Raw genomic sequence first — 21989 nt, forward strand, 5'->3', positions numbered from 1 at the left:
CTATCTCATAATTAAAAATATATATACTAAGATATTAACAAAAACAAATTTTATTAAAAAATAATTATAAATATTATTTAATAATAATTTTCTTTTTTTAAAATCCTAATCAAAAGATAAATTCAAAAGATTATTTGATCATATTTTTCTTTTCTAATATTGTGACATGTGTTTAAAAATATAATTATTAAAATATATATAATAAGATCATACAAACGAATTTTAAAAAAAATTACTTTTAATTTGTTTTTTTTTAATTGAACTTTACTTTTAAAATTTATTTAATAGTAAAAAAAAATCTCTAAAAATATTTGGTAGTAATTATTTTAGAAATTTTCCTTTTTCAAAATCCTAAAAAAATAGATTTGAAAACAATTTATTTAATATAAATTTTCTTTTCTAAACATTTAATGAAAATAAAATTATAAAATATTATATTGAGCTTGATTCTTCAAAATTGTTAATTAACATGATTATAACACATGTCAATTATATATTAAAAAATGTGATAAGTGTTAAACTATCTCTTAATCAAAAATATATAAACTGAAATAATGAAAATAATTTTTCTTAAAAATTGATTATAAATATTATTTAATAGTCTTATTATTATTATTATTATTATTATTATTATTATTATTATTTATAAAAAGCTTAATTCTTCAAAGTTAATAATTAAATGATTGTGACAATGTCAGTTATATATTTGAAAATGTGATATGTGTTAAACTATCTCATAATCAAAAATTATATACTAAAATAATAAATCGACTTTTATGAAAAATTAATGTTAAATATTATTTAATAGTCTTATTATTATTGTTATTATTTATTATAATGTTTGTTTTAAAAAATACTAAAGATAGAGAATTATAAAAGATAAATATTAAATTTAAGAAAAAATTGTTAAACAAAAACGAATTGTAAAATCCTACAAGTAAAATAAATTATTTAATAAAAAACATGAAAAAAAGCTAACTTTTAAATAAATAATATTATCTTTTTAAAAGCCTAATTAAAAGAAAATTGCAAAAGTACTCTTATTATTTTCTTATAAATAACTAACTTTCTTTTTTTAATAGATAGTTGTATGTTAAAAAAGAATGACCAAAAATAGCTACAAACATTTCACATCTATATTTAGTTTTAAGCTTCTACATATTAATTTTAGAAAACAAAATAGTATTTACATGAAAAGTATTACCTATGTATTTTATTTTAATTTATTGATAAAATTCAACTTTTTATTATTGTTATTATATGTTATGATGCTAACATAATTTTTAATTTTGATGTTGTTGTCGTACATGAGTATGTGTGAATATGATGAATATGTATTTATATGTATAAGACAAAATATGTAAATAATAAACAGATTTTTTTCTATTAAAAATAAAATAGTTGTATAAAAATCTAAAATAAAAAATAATTATAAATAATTAATTTCCTTTTTAAAAGTCTAAATAAAATAAAATGTAAAAATAATCTTATTTTCTTACAATTAACTAACTTAAATTTTTAATAATTTTGTGTTAAAAAAATATAAACCAAAATTATCTTCAAATATTTTACCAGATATGATTGTGACATGTGTCAATTAAAAAAATAAGATTGTGAATATGTCAATAAAGACTGCCAATACGTGAAAATAACTTCTTCTTTTCCTAAAATTCTAAATAAAATAGATTTTTTTTAAAAAAAATTATTTTCTAATCTTAATCAATGAAGTTTTTTTTCTTTTTTAAAAAAAATCCTCACGAGAGAGGATTGTAAAATTTTATTTAATTGTAATTTGTACTTAAATAAATAATGATAAACATGAAAGTAAAAATTATTTAATTAACAAGAAAATTTGTAAAAATATTAGTGATTTTGAAGAAACTAATTTTGAAAATGGCAACTTTTAAAAATAGTTAATATTAACTAGAAGTAATTATTTGATAGAAATTTTATTTTTTATATCCTAGACAAAATATAATTGTAAAAGATTATGTAATATTAATTTTTTTTTTCTAAAATACTAAAAACTGTAAAACAATATTTGATAGTTGTTTTCCTTTTTTATAAAAAAAATCTAAACAAAAGAAATTTGTATCATACTTTTTAAGTCATAACCAAAAGAAAATTGTAAAATTTTATTTGATAACATTTTAAGAGAGTATTTGATGACAAACATGAGACTAAAAATTATTTAATTAACAAAAGAAGTATAAAATTAGTATTGATATGAATTGTAAAAATATTAATTTTAATTTTTTTATTAATAACTAAAAATAATTACTTGATAGCAATTTAATTTTTTCTGAAATTCTACAGAAAAGATAATTGTAATAGGTTATATGAAGTAATTTTCTTTTTCTAAAATCTTAAACAAAATTGTAAAAGAGTATTTAATATATTTTTTTTATTTTTTATTGTAAATAAAAAAGAGATTTATAAAATAAAATGTTTTTCCTTTTTTAAAAAAAAATCCTAACAAAATAAAATTTTAAAGACTTATTTAATAAAACATTAAAGTAATACATAAGAACATGTATAATGTTGTCATTGACTCGATTGGTGTATTTGAATTTCATCTCTTTTTACTTTTCATTCAATTTCTTATTTCCGTTGTGTTTAGTTTAAACGTTTAGGTATAATATTTTTTTCTAATCCTAAGTACAAAGTTTATAACAATTTATCTATGTACCATGATTATAAAATACAAATATTAACTTGAACTTATGTGTAAAAATGGGTTTTAATTATAAAATAAATTTCAAACAATATATGCAAAAAAAAACAATCATAAAAGTATAATAAAATGATTTATTATTTTATGTTTTTTATTAAATTAAAACATCAAACAAAACCCGTTGCAACGCAACGGGCTCATATCTCGTATATACATATATTTTCGTTTTCAATTGTTTTTATACTTTATAAATATTTCCTTCTTATTTTATTTTGTTATTTGGAAAATTTTTAAAAAGAAATAATAGTATTTAAATATATATATTTTTAATTCATTAAGGGTATCATAGTAATCAACCAAAGTAAAAGTTAACGTGAGTGTGACGTATAGGAAAGTGACTTCTCAAATAATATTATAGAGATGTGTAAAAATACTAAAAAATCTATCTTTGTGGAACGGATGGAGTATAAGATAAATTCTAACAAAAGCTTCCAGCTTAGGCACATAACGAGAAGCGGCTCTATAATACCCATTTAAAAGCCAAGCAGTATGAAACCTTGTAATTGAAAGCCCAACAATTAAGGGCAATATGCTATAAATTGTTATAGCAGTGTTAAAATAATAGACATATATAGGCCCAATAGGAGCTATTAGGTCAAAGAGAAAGACTTATCAAATGCCCAATAAAACACAGGCCCCTTAAGTAACAAGATCCAAAGAGATCAACAAAGACACTGAGATATTTAAACAGTAAAATTTTGAACTGTGCCACTGGGCTGAGCCGTCGGCTTCACATCCTTTGACGACTCAACATGTTTTCTGGTGAGCTCTATCAGCTTCTCTAAAATTGAGGTCATAAACGGCTGTGTGTGTGTGGCCATGTTACACATTTTGTGGTTCCAACTGTGATAGTCGGTTTTTCAAAAGCTCTATGGATTTTATATTATTCAGTAATCATATATAAAAACAAATGAAAACCATGAAATGTAAGAGTTTAAATGGCTAACCAGTTGTGAAAGTTTGTCCCTCGACTATATGCACATGCTCATTGTTTCCCTGCAAATTGATTGAAAAAGGAGCTACCAAAGACAAATTACTAACGAAAGAGGGAGGCATTAACGGATATAAATATACAATCATGCTGGAATCACAGCCGTTTATATGTATTATGAATATTACATTTTGGTAAAATTTCTGTATATTACATTCAGTTACTTTATTTTATATATGCCTCCAGAGGACAATTAGGGTGATCACTACCAAACGTTAATGGCAAACATGTATATTCTACCATCTGACCAGTAAATCATACAAAAATGAATATATATAGTATGAAATGAAAAATATATGGATGAAATAGTATTAGATTATGTTGTTGATAGGGACTTGTAGTTTTGTAATTTTCACCCATGCTCCTGATGTATTACTATTCGAATTCAACTTGATATATATATTTGGATGTGTCTTCGAATTGTGTGGGTACTAGTTAGTTGTTTGATACAAAGCTTATGCTATACTTGAATAATGTTACAGTCCACCAACTGAACTGAAGAAAACGCATATAGAGAAACATTCATAAGATCAGTACATCTCTACGTAACTAATACGCACATTCTGTAACTAATGTCTACACATACATCATTTGTAATTTATGTTATCATTATATATTATGACTTTAAGCCATACCGCTAAGCACATCTCCAATGGCACACAAAAATTTCCCCTATATTTCACTTTAAAATTGAGTAACTCTATTAAAAAGTCGAATTTGCTCCAATGGTTCACTCTATAATAGAGTTATTCTATAATAGAGTGAAATATAGAGTAGTGTTGCTTTTTCACTCCAAATATAGAATAAAAAAATAACATTACTCTATATTTCACTTTATTATAGAGTAACTCTATTACAGAGTAAACCATTGGAGCAAATTCAATTCTATAATAGAGTTATTCTATTTTATAGTGAAATATAGAGAGAATTTTTGTGTACCATCGGAGATGGTCTACCAAACAAACAAACTTTAGTTCATATCCTAAATAATTTTATAAGAAACATTATTCAACAAAAATTGAAATGTTAATCGTTTTTGACCATTCAATTTTCGTTCAAAATCATTTATAAGCATTGATTATAAACTGTCCATCTCTTTTGCTATGGGGGTCGGAGTACGATATATCATTACTATATGTTTTCAGAATAGTAGTCATGTCGCAGCTATGAAAAAAAATAATTTGTTGGAAACTTATGTTCTAACAACGCTTCAAAACTTGGCCTATAATAGGACAACATTTTCTAAATTACTACTCGACTCATTGCTAGAGCATCGGTTATAATATTAGTCAGGGTATATTTCGTATGAATGTCACCAAATAACTTAAGCAGTAGTAGGTAATGCATACATATGCGTTCTATATACACATGAAATACATGCTTGCATATTTGTTCTGCTTCTACTACACATGAAATAGAAAGTAACAAGGCGAGATTTGGTAAAAACATTCCCATGATACTAAAACTCATTAGAGATCTAAAGAACCTTTTTTATTCTAAATATAAAATATACAGTTCATCATTACAACAAAAACAACTCATGAACCTTTGGCAATAAGTAGAAACTGATTCAACTGAAAAGAGATCGAAAGTGGAATTAAAAACATATTAAAACAAAAGGAAAGAGGAGTTGTTACGAGGCGTGAAAGATGCGTTGTTTCTTACTACACACCGACGACAACATCTCAGTATCGTTCACTCTCTTGCTCCCTACGACTTCGGTTCTCGAACTCTCCGGTGAAATGTTGACTCCGAACAGTCTCAAAACCCGACCCGTTTCTACATCCGGTCCGGATCTCGATTTCCACCCAATATATAGCTGTTGATCCTGACCCTCGGATCTGCTGAAACTAACCACATCACCAGCAAGTAGATTCTTCTCCTTAACGAACCGGCTCCAACCTTTGGTTAACACATAGCTTTGGCTACTGTTCCAATACGAGTAACGGAACCTCCACACTTTCCCCGTCACGTCCTCGAAGTTCAGCAGCACTCCTTTAACGGAGACGTTACTAGACGGTAACGGAAAATGTTTCTCCGCGTGGTGTTTCGGTATAACAAGACGGTTTAGCTTCCCAACGTCGCTTGGCGTTACCGCTTTCTCAAACAGAGCCTCCGCTGATCTAAACTCCGTCGTCGAAACGCCGTCGCCGTTCAAAGACGACGTCATCGTCCTAGCCGTGTTTCCGTTACCGTTTCTTCGCCGTTTGCTCTGCTCGAGCTCCTCGCTATACGTATGCTTCCTCAGCATATCGACGATCTCGGCTTTCGAATGAGAACTCAAAAACTCGACCTCTCCGTCGTCGAGCCTCGCCTCTTTGAAGTTCGTGACGGCGTCTCGTCCTCGGAACCTGTAAACCGCCACGTCGTAAGAACGCGCCGCCTCGTCTTCCTCGTTGAAAGTACCTAGCCACACGCGCTGGTGCTTCTCGTAAATCTGAGCTCCCCATCGTCCGTTCGGCTGAGGAACTACGCCTTTGTACTTGGACGACGGAAGCTTCCTCGACTCCGCCTCAACTCCGTTCTCCGAATCTAGCACCACGCTAGATCCGCTTCCCATCCTGTGTAGATTCACCGACGACTTTGCCGACGTCATCGCCGGAGTTTCGCATATGGAACCTGTACAAGTTGTACTCTCGTCTACGCTACTCACTTCCATTGACTTCTTGATTTTTTTTTGTTCTGTTTCTTGAAACTTGCTTACGGAAAATAATGGAGAAACAAGAAAATGTATTTTGAGAGATAGTCTGATGTTGTGTGTTTGTGGTGTGTGTATGTATGCGTGTGTACATATATAGAAAGAAGGAGAGAGAGTGAAGGGTGGGAAATAAGAAACAGCAAGTGTCACATATGATATTATTTTATTGTCACTTTTTATTTGGGTAACACATAAAAATAATATCTGTAGAATGCGTGTTTCAGGGGATTAATTATAGTATATGGGCAGGTGTATGGCAAGTAATATGGGTTGTGTGTATGGGTCAACTTAACACACAATGACCCCCAAAGGAAGCGTCGTCGAATATTGAAATAGCTAATACTGCAAATATACTATGATGATTCGCATTTACTTTGGTTACTATATTAGGTCAATGCATGGCTCATTGCGCTGTTAAAATATTATACGTTGTTTTAGTTAGCTGTATGAGAAAATAAATATTAGTATATGAACAAATATAGAAATGAATATGTTGTGGGGCTGTGTGCATGGGAAAGTGGGTCCGACGTGTGGACCAGGATTGGATAAAGGGTCCACGTGAAAAATTGACATCCTTTTACCAAAGTTCATCCCCCCTGAGTTTTGATGCTTCTTTATAAATAGTAAAATAATAATATAAGAGTGTTACAAAAAAAAGATAATAATATAAGAAAAAACAAACAAATAGTATTAGATTTTATTATCGTGCTGAGATTTTGTTGCTGCTAATGTTTATTCTTCAATCTTTTTCAGAAACTTCATACTCCAAAACTGATTTTTATTCTTCAATCTTCGATGATGGTTTCTTTTATATTATTATAAATAGTTGCTTAGTTAATGATATAAATATGGAAAAATATGTAGAAATACATTCTTAGACTATTTCTAACGGTTTACTCTATTTTTTACCATAAAATATAATAACTCTATAATAGAGTTTGAATTTGATTCAATAGCATTATATTTTAGAGTAGAAAATAAAAAAATGAACAAAAAAAAATAAATTACTCTATATTTGGAATAAACCTATTTTTTCACTCTATTATAGATTGAGAAATAGAGTACCATTAGAGCATTTTTTTACTATAAACTCTATTTTAAAGTGAAAAATAGAGTGGAGTTGGAGATGTCTTTAGTATCATTTTTATGTTTACTTTAGCCACATTTACTTTTAGTTTAAAAAAGATATATAGAGATTATAGCTCTAAATTAACTAATCTAGACTTAAAGTGTAGATTTGAGGAGAAAATTTTGAAAGTTGAAGCTCAGAATTTTAATAAATAAATAAACACTTAAAATATTAAATAAATTTTTTAAAATAGTTTCAATTTTTTTTTTAATTTGAAAAAAAAAACTTTATAAAAAATTGAAATTGAAATGTATAATTCGAAAGCTGTATTAAAAAGTTTATTTTTTATTTTTATTATTTAATTTATTTAAATAGTTATATCTAGAAAATAATGATAGAAAAGTCTTTTGTCTCTTTAAAAAAACCTCATATTTTATGTATCTGTAAAAAAAAAATTCTAAAAAGGTAAATATAAATGATGATACCAAAATTGATGTAAAAATAGAATTTCTCCAAATATGTATATGCACAAAATAGAATATTTATTTATTTATTTATTTATTTATTTATTTATTTATTTATTTATTTATTTATTTATTTATTTATTTATTTATTTATTTATTTATTTATTTATTTATTTATTTATTTATTTATTTATTTATTTATTTATTTATTTATTTATTTATTTATTTATTTATTTATTTATTTATTTACTTTATTTATTTTATTTATTTATTTATTTATTTATTTATTTATTTATTTATTTATTTATATATTTATTTATTTATTTATTTATTTATCTATCTATCCTACGTTTCTTTTTATAGAAAAACGTATATTGCTACCATGATGGTCGTCCGTATATGCACTTAAAGATCGAAAAGGAGAAAATAAACTATTTGATTTTGCTTCTTTATTTTTGTTTTCTTAGTTATCCCATTTCATAACATTGTATGGAAGATGATTTTTTATTGGGATTTATTATATTGATAATATATACGACCGACGACATCAGAAATATGCATACTGGTAAAATCAAGCCCAATTAAATTCCCTGCTTTTTTTTTTTTTGATCGGATTAAACTTATATTGAAACGTAGTTACTCATCCCCAAGGAGGTTTGATCGTAGGTAGTACAAAGCTGATTTAGCCAATGAATCAGCATGAGCTTTTGCTAAACGCGGAATAAACTTAAAGGAGATAGAGGTGAAAGACTGAGCCAACTGATGGATGTCATGTAGGATGCCTTTCAAAGCCACATCTTGTCCTTGTGAGTTCAGGAGCAGGATAAGAGCTTTTGAGTCAAAGTAAACAATGAGACTGCTAACGTGTGACGAGACTGCAGCGTTAACCACAGCTTTAACCGCAAGTGCCTCAGCTACAAGGGCCGAGGTGACAAAGCGCCGGTGAGATGAAGAAGACTCTGCACTGGTTCCTTCAGCGTCTCGGAGTTGCCATCTGAGGCCGCAGTTGCCTGTTGAAGAATCCCAAGCTGCATCTGAGAATGAAGACCAAGTATAAGAATTAACAGCTTGTTTAACATTAGATGAAACCACATATTGTGGTACAGGAGGTTTTGTGACCATCGTCTGAGCAGCTCTCCAAGCTCTTGCATCTTGAATAGCTTTAAGAACAGAGTCTTTCTCAGTAAAGATTCTGTTTTCAAAAAGGAGTTTGTTCCTATTGGTCCACAGAATCCATAGGATCCAGGGATATAGTGGCGTGCTTCCAAGGCCAAGAGGGGGAAGAGATATCATCTTCCGGCATCGATCAAGTAGTTCTGAGACAGATGAGACTCCATGTGGGTTCGGTTTATTGATGCACGGGAGTAGTTCCCACACCTGGTCAGCAAAAGGACAGTGTAGTAACACGTGAAGTTCAGTTTCCAATTCGCCACATCGTTTGCAAGTAGCGGCAGCATCAATTCCGCTGTGTACCAAGACTGAACCCACAGGGAGCGCTTTGTTGTTGGCCTTCCAAAGAAAATGTTTAATCTTTGGTGATGCTTCTATCTGCCAAATACACTTGTTCCAATTGAAAGCTAGGTCAGATTGATCTCCATTGCAGAGTTTTGCTATAGCATAGCCTGATTTTGTGGAGTACACGCCTGAGGCATTGGGCAGCCACACTCTCTCATCTTGCATTCCAAGGGTACTGGGAATCAGTCTCCGGATTGCTTCCTCGTATTGGGGGAGGTTACTTCTAATAAGATCAAGGTCCCAGTCTATAGACGATGGTTTCATAAGTTTGTTCACCCGCCAGTTACGATTTTCTTCAGTGGGTGGTCCCATGATACACATTGGTTCAACAGTTGATAGCCATGGTTCCTTCCATATCTCCACTTCATTCCCTGACCCTATTGCCCAGCCTAATCCCTTAACGAGCAAATCACGTCCCACCAAGAGACCTCTCCAGCCATGTGAGGCACTTGCTGGAACCTTCACGTCCAAGAAAGAAGAGTTAATGCAATACTTGCCTAGAACGATTTTTGCCAGTAGGGAAGAAGGCTCCTTGAGGATTCGCCAAGACAGTTTCGCAAGCATTGCATCATTGAATTGTGCAATTTCACGGAACCCTAAACCGCCAGCGTTCTTCGGCTTTGCGAGTTTTTCCCACGCAATCCAACTCATCTTTTTTACACTAGGGGAAGCATCCCACCAAAACCTAGTAAGGATAGATTGGATTTGTTTGCACAAGGACATGGGAAGTTTGAAACAAGACATGGCGTAAGTCGGCATAGCTGCTAGGACTGATTTGAGTAGCACCAACTTCCCCGCTCCGGAGAGGAATCTCGTTGTCCAACTATGTGAGCGTTGTCTTATGCGATCCACCAGTGCCGCGAAAATGTCTCGTTTTTTCCGACCAAAGTGCTCCGGTAAGCCTAGATACTTGCCGACTCCTCCCTCGTTGAGAATTTGGAACTGGTCTCTTACTCGCCGTTTCGCTTCCCCAGGTGTTTTCGATGAGAAGGTAATGGAGGATTTATCCAGATTGATGCATTGACCTGAGGCGTCTCCATACTTCTTTAGGATCATGATGAGTTTCGCACAGCTTTTGTGATCCGTCCTACTAAAAAGCATAGTATCATCAGCGAACAAGAGGTGGTTGATGGATGGACTGTGACGAGAGACTTTGACACCAATAACATCACCCTAAAGCTGGGCTTTCTTACAGAGGCCGGATAGAACTTCCGTGCAAAGGATAAACAAATATGGTGAAAGGGGATCGCCTTGTCTGATTCCTCGGGTCGGATTAACTCTTCCCTGTGCCGCTCCGTTGATGAGATAAGAGTACGAGACAGAGGTCACACAGTTCATGATCCACCTGACCCACAGGTCGTGGAAACCCAGCCGCGTGAGAACATTCCGTAAAAAGCTCCATTCGATGCGGTCGTGTGCTTTACTCATGTACGTCTTGATAGCCATGCTACACCGGACGGTGGCGCTTGAATGTTGAAGATAGTGTAGAATCTCGTGAGTTATAAGAACGTTATCCGCAATAGATCTTCCTTTTACGAATGCGGACTGGTGCTCTGATATTAGTCCGGTGAGTAGTGGCTGGAGCCGTCGTGTGAGCATTTTGGCTATGATCTTGTAGTGTGTGTTGCAAAGAGCGATAGGACGGTAGTCCGACACCTTTTTCGGGCTTGAGAATTTTGGAATGAGCCTTACGTGAGTTTCATTCTGTCGCGTGTCTAGGGTTCCAGTAGTGAAGAAACTTGTGATATCTTCCACCACATCATCTCCTATAATGTCCCAAAATGATTGGCAAAAGCTGGCCGAGAAACCATCTGGTCCCGGTGCTTTATCAGGGTGGATAGAGAATAATGCTTCTTTGATATCTAGTGCTGTCGGAGGAGCAATCAATGTATCGTTCATCGGGGAGATCCCTTCCTCCACTACCTGAGATGAATCAGACATTTGGCATGAGAAAATCCAAGTAAAGTACTCGGTTATGCTCAGTACTATCTCCTCTTCCTTGTAGACTGCATTTCCTCCACTGTTTTAAATTACCGAAAACTTGTTGATAGCTCGACGACCTCGGGTAGATGCGTCAAAAAAACTGGTGTTGCGATCACCACTTTGGAGCCATTGGATACGGCTCCGTTGCCGCCAGTAGAGTTCCTCCTCTTTATATGCTGATTCAAGTGTAGCCGAGAGAGAAGCTATGATCACCGGGTCCGGAGCCAAGCTAGATAGAGCAGACTCTAGCTCCACTAGTGCCTTCTGGGTCGCTAGATTGCTGTTAAGGTTTTGTTCCTTCACCCAAGCGATGATGCTATGTCTGATCTTTCCCACTCTTGTAAAAACAGAGTCATTTGGATCGCTTGCCCATTGATCAGCCACTATCTTGCGTATCTCAGGTTTGTCCTTCAGCCTTCTATCAAACCTGAATAATCCTTTCTTCTTGCGGGTAGAGACATCAAAGTGTACCACAATTGGCCTGTGATCAGACCCTTCGAAACGGAGATACTCGCAATGTCCAACTGGGAATCGTTCAAACCAAGAGCAGTTTCCCAAAGCTCGATCCAGTCTTGATTGAATGAAATAGTTGTATCTTGTTCCTCTCCACGACAAATGATTCCGGGAGTGTGGAAGGTCCCAAAGTCCCATTTGAGAAACGAAGCTCCTAAACGAGAGGAAAGATCCTTCCCAACGAGCTGGGCCTCCAACTTTTTCCGAGTTGTCGAGGAGATCATTGAAATCACCGGTTATCAACCAGGACTCATCTCTATCCGCCCCAATCTCAGTTAGTTTTCTCCAAAACTCCGGACGATCAGAAGCATTTGGAGCACCATAAATAAACGAAACAAAAGAGAAAGTTCCCCGAGCTTCTATTCGTGTATCAATTATATTTGGGGAGGAGAATAAGATTTCAACCTGAATTTCATCTTTCCAGGATAGGCAGAGACCTCCCGCCAAGCCCACCGGAGGGACCGTGAAGTGGTTGGTGAGGTCAGAGTTTTTGAAGAGTTTAAACAGCGCTTCATCTTGATTTTTAGTTTCCATTAGGAACAGAACAGCCGGAGAGATCTGCTTGCGGAATTCTCCGATACGCTGGATCGTCAAGGGGGTCCCAATACCTTGACAATTCCAGCTCACGCATGCTAAGGAAGAAGTTTTGGGGGAACCCGAAAATCCTTCCCCTTCTTAACCGTTGGAGGAATTATTTTAGTGTTCAGTGTTAATTTGCGTGTTGCAGCTGATGTTCCTCTTCCTCCGGCCACTATCACATCGAGCATCAGTTTTCTTTTAGGAGATGGATGGACTTTAGTAACCCGTCATTTCTTAATAGCGTGGCCTTGTGCTGGGCTGTTCCCAACCTTTCTAAGGGTCTGAGAATTCCCAACTTTCCTTTTTCCTGCAGCTTTAGCCAGTGCAGCCAGAGTCAGCTGATTTTCCTCACTTTCTTCAGTATCAGTTTGGAGGAGGGGGCCTAAGCGGAGTGAAACATGGATTCTGTCTTCGCTGAGAGTCCTGATAGGTGATCGTTCCGAGGGGCCCAGCCTACCCGAGTCAAAAACATTAGAACTCGATGGTCGAGTAATAGAATTTATCATAGGGAGATGCATATTTTCATCAACTTCCTGGAGCTCCACATTATGGATGTGTTTAGAGTTGGAGTTTGACTCTGATCTTTCATTTAGACTGGTTCTCTGCGTGTGGACCGAAAGCCTATCCTTTGCACAGATTCTTTCCTCGCTCTTTGAGTTGGAACCACGCGGGTCTGAGAGACGATCTGCGATGCTGTTTCGCCTTTGCACCGTTATGGCATTTGTTCCGGGGGACTGGTTCGACCTAGATCTCTCTTCTCTTATAGGTGATATCCCTGGCTTGTTATGCATGGGAGGTGCAAGGGGCTCCCGAGAATGGGAGACATAGTCAGCTGACGGTTGATCTCGTCCTTCTCTACGGGGCGGAGTTCTTCTTGATGATGGGTTACTTCTGATAGAAACATTCCTATCATCATAACGTCTCTTATTTTCCTCATAGCCAGAGCTCCTTTCAGAAACAATCCTAGAGGGATCGTTATGAGAAGAGCTTCGAGCATCTCTTGGGTCCGCATATTTGTAGTTAGACCAGCGAGCTCCCTCTCTCGATTGTCCTTGTTGTAGACGAGTTTGTCTCCTGCCTTCCTGCCGCCTTTTGCTTTCTTCGATTCTTTCCAAGGTGTTGTGTTGGGAGATGCCCAACATCCTCTGATCTCTTCCTTGTCTAGATGGAGGGCGAAGCTCGCAATCTTCATCTTCATGTGACAGAGACTTACAGAAGAAGCAATGTTTTTCAAGCTTCTCATATTCCAACTCCACTTCAACAACTTTCTTTGAAGGAAGTTCGATGTCCATACGCATGATGAGTGGTTTTAGCCCATTGATCTGAACTTTCATTCTTGCCTTCTCAAAGTCACGTAGTTCAATAGGGCCTAGGACTGCTCCTATGATGTCGAAAGTTTCATCAGTCCAGTAATGGAGAGGAACTCCATGGACCTTAATCCAGAACGAGATCGTCGCAGGGAACGAGTCCGATACTATCGGTTCCCATCTCTGAAGGATCATCATCCACTTCTTAAAATGAAAAGGCGATTTTGAGAGTATGGCTTGAAGGTCCTGTTCCGATTCAAACCCAAATTGGAACAAGGACGGGCCCAAATCTCTTCCAGTGATTCTGCCTACCACATTCCAATGTTGAAGAAAGAAGTCAACCAGTGCTCTAGTCTTTTGGATTGAGGAATTGGTGACTCTTCCTATGAGTGTGAATCTGTTGCGCTCTATGAGTTCAGAGCTATCCGATGTCGGGATTCTGACAAGCGGTTTACGGAAAGGAGGACGTTCCTCTTTCCATTTTCCTTTGTCAGCTCTTGAGTAGCGGTTCGCCATTGGCTCGTCAGAATAAAGTAAGAAGTTCCGCCGGTGATAGATACGCGAGACTACAGGGAGTAGTAAGGATACCGTATGACGATGGGGACTACAAGGATGTAGTAAAGTGAGAAACCAGTAGCTAGTGGTTTCATCCAACCATAAGGCTGTCGCAGTTGCAAGAGCCTAACATGGTGGTATGGTCGGAATCAGCGAACGTCGGCGGTGAAATTGGTCGGAGAAGACGGTCCCTCCGACACGCTCGGGGGAAGAACCCGGCGTGTAAAGACCAGAGAAGTCTTTTATCCACCAGTAACTTCTTTTCCCGGTAAGCAGTTCAAAAACCTAGAGAAGAGACTGCTGGACACTAGTCGAAAGGGGAAGGTCAACTCTGCAGACAGTCGGGAATCTAGCGGTTAAAGCCCAATATCGTAAGGTGTGCCTGGGAGAGAATTACGAAGACAAGTCTCTCTGTGGACCCCATGAGTTTAGAAACTCAATTATCACCTGCAATAATTGTAATTCCCTGCTTTCATTGTGTTTTTACTCTTTATGGAAAATAACTACTTTTGTAGTATAATATCATAAATACGTATGCATTATATAATATGATCTGCGAACAAAAACTAGTGATGTGGATAGCTTACAATCTTATCTGATCATCTGATGTATTTGTTTCTTTACCAAAGCATTATTCTAGCATTAGTTAGGTTTCGTTTTTATGCAAAGAACCAATTAGAGCTCTGCGAAATATTGTGAGATCCAAATTTGATTGGTTCTCCCTTCTTCCAATAGAAATATTGTTGACATTTTTGTATCTTTGATTTACATGTTTCTATTTGATTTTTTGTTATTATATTCAATTTGATCCACTAGGATGGGAGGTGGGCCAATGACAAATCACTATGACTAGGCCTGAGATTTTTATCCGAGATCCGGATTCGATCCGAGATTCAATCCGAGATTCGATCCGGATCCGATCCGAAAATCCGGATATCCGGAGGGGTCGAACCCGGATCCGGATAGTAAAATGTTGGATCTATCAAAGCCGGATCCGGATATCTTAATTTTTAAGTCCGGATATCCGGATCCGTAAGTTTTATTAATAAATATTTTAAAAATAGTAATATCTATATATATAAATTAATTTTATTTAATATATTTTCATTTTTATAATAGTATATATAAATTTTATGTAAATTTTGTAATATTATACATATAAATAATTAAAGACATTATATATATTTTTATTTTTAAATTATTGTTAATATTTTATATATATTAAAATTATTTTTTATTTATTTAAGGATACAAATCCGGATCCGGATATCCGCCGGATATTACAATTTTTAGAAGGATATCCTACACCCGGATATCCGAGAACCCCGGATCTAGATAAAGATAGTAAAATTATGGATCTGCCAGATAAAAATCCGAATTCGGATACTTTAAAATTGTTCGGATACCCGATCCGTCTCAGGCCTAACTATGACTCTATGAGGCACGGTCGTACGTGTTTTGTGTGGATGAATAAATATGGGCGCTTCTTGACAGCAGCACAACTACTTTTCTTTTCTTTTTCCCTTTTAATTTTTGTTCCCGTTTTTTCTTTTGAACCTAGGGTTTTACAGGACAATTATTTTTTGTGTTATTGAACAATTTTTTTCTCGAAATTAGACTTGATGGTGCATTGTAGTATGACCCGTACAACCGAAGTTTCATAGTTCTGGTTATTGGTGTCACACATTTGAAACTTATGTTCAAACTTCATATTTGTACATCGTGTAGACGTTGTTACTTTTAGATTTTTGTATTTTCAAAAAAAAATATATTTCTTTTGGTATTTTTATTTTATAAAATGAATTTTAGTTATCATATAAAGTGAGATTTAAAATAATTAATCGTGTTCCAAAAGACACAAATTAATCAGCTTTCTAGACTGTCATCTAAACGTTTCATTTTGATTACTGTTTTTGGTAAAAAACAGATGACAGATTATACTTTTGGCTGCACAGACTCATACAAAAAATAAACATCACAATAACCTAATTTCCAAATTCGACCTAATATTTCTTGGCGTTTAAATTCAGATGGTCCTAAATGAGTATGCGGCCACAAAATAAAGGAAAAATATGCGATGGCTGAATTTTCTGTAGAACTATATGATTATGCTGTCACGTGGCTGTTGGCACTTCATCCTTCCCTTTCTTTTCTTATAGAATGTCATAGGACTCATCCATGTTTCTTGTTATGATTCTAAGTATTCGAGATCTAGTTTGGTTTAGAAAGTGATAGGCCCTTCATTTTAGTTATGAAAACTGTAAAACATGTGCTAATTATCGAATAAATGCACTTTCACCAGCACGATTATGTACTGCATTCTTAGTTTATCATTTTATAATAAAGTTGGTTTCCACTACCTGTTTGTAATTTTTTCGTTGGAACTTATATTTCATATATTTGAGTATTAGGGGAGGGTTACTTGAAGTTCTTTCTTTTTGAAAATAGTGAAAGGACTTATATTTTTTAAAAATAAAATAACTGTACTTAAAAGAAGTACAGTAGTAGCATATGATTTATGATGCTAAAATAAACAACAAAAATGAAACAACCAAACATAGGTATAAATAGACATAATTTGTACGGACGAGTTCTTATTGGTCCGAAGGTGGCCCTATTTTCGCAACTTGGTCCTTTTAGTAATATATTCTTTTGTCGTTTAAATAAATTTCTCATCAGTCTCTTCCTTTAATTTTGTCAAGTTTTAACGATATATCGATTAGTGTAAGAAACAAAATGCGAATTTGAAAAATATCTGATTCGAACAGGAGACGTACTATATAAAAACTCCAGCTGTTTTATATAGTTAGATTGCTTTATTGAAGAAGGATCTTCTGAGCTTCAAGCTTTCACACTAAATATGTTCTGTTTTTTCACGCTCAATATGTTGAATTAGCTTTTTATGATTTCGTATTTACTATGCTATGAAAATGTTAATCGTAAAATCAAACTTACTCATTAACCAAAAAAGTATCCAATTTGCTGTTTTAGTTAGTTTATAGTATAAAATACAAAATTCCATTGCAAATTGATGAAACTGTTAAAGCTAGTACGAAAGCAAAAATTAATACTTTACCTTAAAATATGTTTAATAAATTTTAATAATAATTAACATTACATTTCAAATAAAATTTAAAATTTCATATAAACCTTAAGTACACTGCAAATTAAAATATTAATGCTAAATGCTAGCTGAAGAACTGATGAGCCTATGTCAGTGCAATGGTCAAACAACTTGCTAATCATCCATCCCTCACCACCTCAGGAGTTCAATAACTACAATTTTTTAAGAAAAAGACGAAGAGAAATAGTTTCATCTTTTAGCTGGAGGAGTTAGTATTTAAGATATAAAATATCTATCTATATCATGCTCATACATTTCAAACCCAATGATTTATTCGGATTCCTACCTTTATCCAACTCATCCATATCTTATACTCTTTTTGCCAAAGAAAAAACGATTCCATTTCTTATGCTTTCTTCATTGTTTTTCTTTAATTTATAGTATTTTGCTGGTATCAGTATTAATGTCCTGGTTTAGATGGAGCCTCGAGAAAAACATGTTCTTATTATTTTGTCAATTGTGTAATGATTATAGAGTTAAACCAAAAAGAAGGCTAGCTTTGAATATGACCAAAATTGAGAACATCACCTAGCACAATACACTATTCTTTCTGTTTCGTATTATCATTTTAAGTTTTCAAATTTGTTTCATTATAAATGTCGTTTTACATTTTTAATATAAATATTAAATCAAATTTCTAATTTTTATTTTTAATTTTAATTCATTAACTAGATTCTAACTCGCGCCGCTATGTGCGAAATTATTGATATTTATATAGATGCTTTATGTTTTTAAATTAACATTTCATGATTTGATGATTTTTTCTAAAAGTTTTGTATAACATTTTGTTGTTTTGTATTAAATTATATTATTTACATAGTAGTTGATAATGCAAATGTATCATTATTTGTGTAGTTAGATAATATAAAAAAATTATAATATGCAAAAGAAAAAAATCTATAAAAAAATCTCAACTTAATTTTATAAAGCTTTTTAATACCAAGATTTTTTTTGTTACCCAATTTAATACCTTAACTAATATTTTGCTCATTTTAATACAAAAAGTCTTAAACCCGTGCCCATTTTAATACCCAAAATATATCAAAGTATTATCATTTTCAAATAGAAGTTAAAAATATCTAAAATTCATAAAACAAATCTTTAAAATTTAACTTAATTTAAAATTTTAGAAAAAGTTAGTAAAATGTGATAATCTTAAATTGTGTAATAATTTTTTTTTTCATAAGCAAAATAATTATTGTAAAAATTTAGTTTGAAAATGTATAGATTGATAGATATGAACTTACTTAATATATTTTCAATACGTAAATTTAAATGAAAACAATGATCGGTATTTATTTTATAAAACAATAATAATTATTAAACATAAATGAAATTAAAAGTTGAGTTAGAATTCATATCAAAATGGGCTACTAACTGAATTCTTTTCAAAAAAAAAAAAAAAAAACACGAGCGGGCCTTGTGGTCCAGTGGTAGTGGACGGGCCTTGGATGCAAACACATTCCGGGTTCGATCCTCCTACTGCGGAAACTAAGTCACATTGTTCTGCTCACCACGGCTGCGGATACGTCCGTATGAAAACCCGGGAGAGAGCCTGTCGTGGGCTGCACCTCCCACCCAGGGGTTAGGTCTGTGTATTTAATAGACCCGAGTTTAACCCTTTATTTTTCAAAAAAAAAAAAAAAACTGAATTCTTTTTTTTTGGTCAACTACTAATTGAATTCTAAAAAGATCAAAAAGTCATTCTTAAAATTTTGGGCCAAGAAAATTAAAAAGATTGTTATTTGTTATTATTCGGTTAGGTTTTTAAACTCTAGGAAGATAAACATAAATCGTTTGTGTTTTTTGTTAGCATAATTTTAGGATATATTTTGGTTGTTTTAGTTAATATTATTAGCATATGACTCCAGTGCCAATCGTTTGTCCCATTTCCTTTATTCATGAATATATTCTAAATTTAAATAATATGGAATTTGTTAAGCCTAAATTTAACTACATCTATCTACTGATTTATACATCTGCAATATTTCGTATATATATACCTCAGGGTTTTATAACATGCATCAATGATAAATGTCGATGAATTCTATCATCCACATATATATTGTATATAATTAAAAAAAAAGCATGATGATGATGTATGTGTAGATTTGTTTTATTAGTGCATTGTCAAGAATTATAAATAACAGTCCAAGATTTAAATGCAAAGTAATTGACATAATTTTATTTGGACAGTCAAAGATTCAAAATACAAAGTTAGAGTTATGAATAATCCAAACTCGTATTAATGTTTGCGTGAGTCTAGGAGAAATATTGTTATCATTGTATAACTCTGAATAGACTTTATTTGTACAAGGAGGGTTATAATGTATAACCAAAATATAAGGAATGATAATTATCTCTTATTTCTAATGTTCCGTGAATAGGTCCAAATTTAAATGATAACTTTTTAAGTAGATAAAAAATAGGATTATAAATTAATAGATTAAATTAGTAAAATCAAACAAAACAATGTATTAAACCAAATTTTAATCTAAGTGCAAAAACTTTAAGCAATTCTAATTATAAAACAGATGGAGTATTTTATTGTGACTATTCAAAGTGGAGAATCTATCTTTAAGGATGCAACATAGAGCCTAACTGGTGTAACCGCAGCGGTTGCGGTCACGAGAGTTTGCGGATGCGGGTGGTTGCGGTTTTAAGAGATTTGTATGACTGGTACTGCAGTTAGAAATTGGTGCGTTTGCGGGATACTTATGACTGATTAACCACCAAATACAACAGCGATTAAATAATAAATTAACAATATTTACATTTTATATAATTATAAAAATATTAAACATCAAAATATTATAATAAATATAAAAATTCTATTTTTAATAAATTTTTAAAATATTATAGAAAATATTTTGATTTTAAAATTTTATAATATAAATTAAAATATAATAGATATATTTTATTATTTCTATGATTTCAATTTGAAATTTTATTTATTTTTATTTTTGTATTTATATTGTTTAAAAAAAAAAATATTTACCCTTCCGCAACTGTCTGCAACCGCAAACGTTAGGTGGAACCAGCTTTTGAATTTAAGAGGTTTAGAGCGGTTTGAAGCGGTTTAAAACAGTTTGAGTGATTGTTGCAAAACGTCAACAACAGCTACCAACCGCAAAAGCTGTGTTTGCGGGTGGTAGCGGGGAAACCGGTCACACTCTGGTTCAACCGCAGCGGTTGCGGGAGTTTGGGGATGCGGGTGGTTGCAGTTTCTAGCTGTTTTAAGAGATTTATACGACTGGTTCTGCGGTTAGAAATTGGTGCGTTTGCGGGATACTTATGACTGGTTAACTACCAAACGCAACAGCGATTAAATAATAAATTAACAATATTTATATTTTATATCATCATAAAATATCAAAAATAATAATATTATAATAAATATAAAATTTATATTTAGAAAGTTATAGTTTAAACTTTTTAAAAATTATAGAAAATATTTTCATTTTAAAGTTTTATAATATTAATTAAAATATAAAAGATATATTTTATTATTTTTATAATTCTAATTTAAATTTTTTATTGAATATTTTTATTTTTTTATTTAAATTGTTTTAGAAAAAAAAAAATTTATCCTCCCGCAACCGTCCGCAACCGCAAACGCTAGCTGGAACCAGCTTTTGAATTTATGAGGTTTAGAGCGATTTGGAGCGGTTTGGAGCGGTTTGAGCGATTGTTGCAAAACGCCGACAACCGCTACCAACCGCAAAAGCTGCAAAACGCCAACAACCGCTACCAACCGCAAAAGCTGCGTTTGCGGGTGGTAGCTGGAAAACCAGTCGTAGTTTTTTTTTTATAGAATATCGTTTACAAAAAAAAAAACTGAAATACAGTCACAATGTAATTAAAAATTAGGGGAAAATGAATCGTTTTGTTGTTGTCAAAAAATTAAATATATAATAGTATACCAGTAAGTGAGACAATGTAATAGATAAACGTGAAAACTGGATGAAAGTCTAATCTTTTATTATTCCACTAACCGAATTTTCGATGATGTCAAGTGGTTATCGGGTAACATATATGAATTTTTATATATACGCAATCCTCGTCACGATTTCCCCATCAATAATCTTACGATTGTAGTCAACTAATAAGTGTGTGTAACTTTTCGTTGGTGATGTATCATAGGAACATTCTTTTTACTTAACCAAAGTAAATCGTCGAATCATTAAAACGTTAAAGCATTTGTAAAGTAAATAAATTCTTAAAGTGAGTGTTTATCTATTTTTTTTTTTGTCATCAAATACAGATTCATACTGACTCTGTGAACCATTCCGGTAGATTTTGATCCATGTGAACGACAAACGACGGTTGTTTCCTGGCACTACGTGCTAGGCTATCCGCTCTTGAATTTTGCGTCCTTGGCACATAGATAATCTCCGAACGTGTGAAAACCTCTTTCAGGGACTTAATATCTTCCAAATAACTTGTAAATGCGGGTC

At 33.0% G+C, this 21989-nt stretch overlaps 1 protein-coding gene across 1 annotated transcript; it reads right to left on the reverse strand.

Annotated features, from left to right (window-relative positions):
• Nucleotides 1–5194: 5194 nt before the first annotated feature.
• Nucleotides 5195–6577, reverse strand: LOC106396625 (AP2/ERF and B3 domain-containing transcription factor RAV1-like). Its single transcript, XM_013837070.3, has one exon. It carries the CDS (start codon nt 6382–6384, stop codon nt 5359–5361), a length of 1026 nt encoding a protein of 341 aa, XP_013692524.1. The 5' UTR covers nt 6385–6577; the 3' UTR covers nt 5195–5358.
• Nucleotides 6578–21989: the final 15412 nt, after the last annotated feature.

Source organism: Brassica napus, chromosome C5 (assembly GCF_020379485.1).
Source record: "Brassica napus cultivar Da-Ae chromosome C5, Da-Ae, whole genome shotgun sequence".
NCBI lineage: Eukaryota > Viridiplantae > Streptophyta > Magnoliopsida > Brassicales > Brassicaceae > Brassica > Brassica napus.

Coding starts and splice junctions, on each gene's coding strand:
- LOC106396625 (XM_013837070.3), bottom strand. CDS start 6,384: ATGGAAGTGAGTAGCGTAGACGAGAGTACAACTTGTACAGGTTCCATA.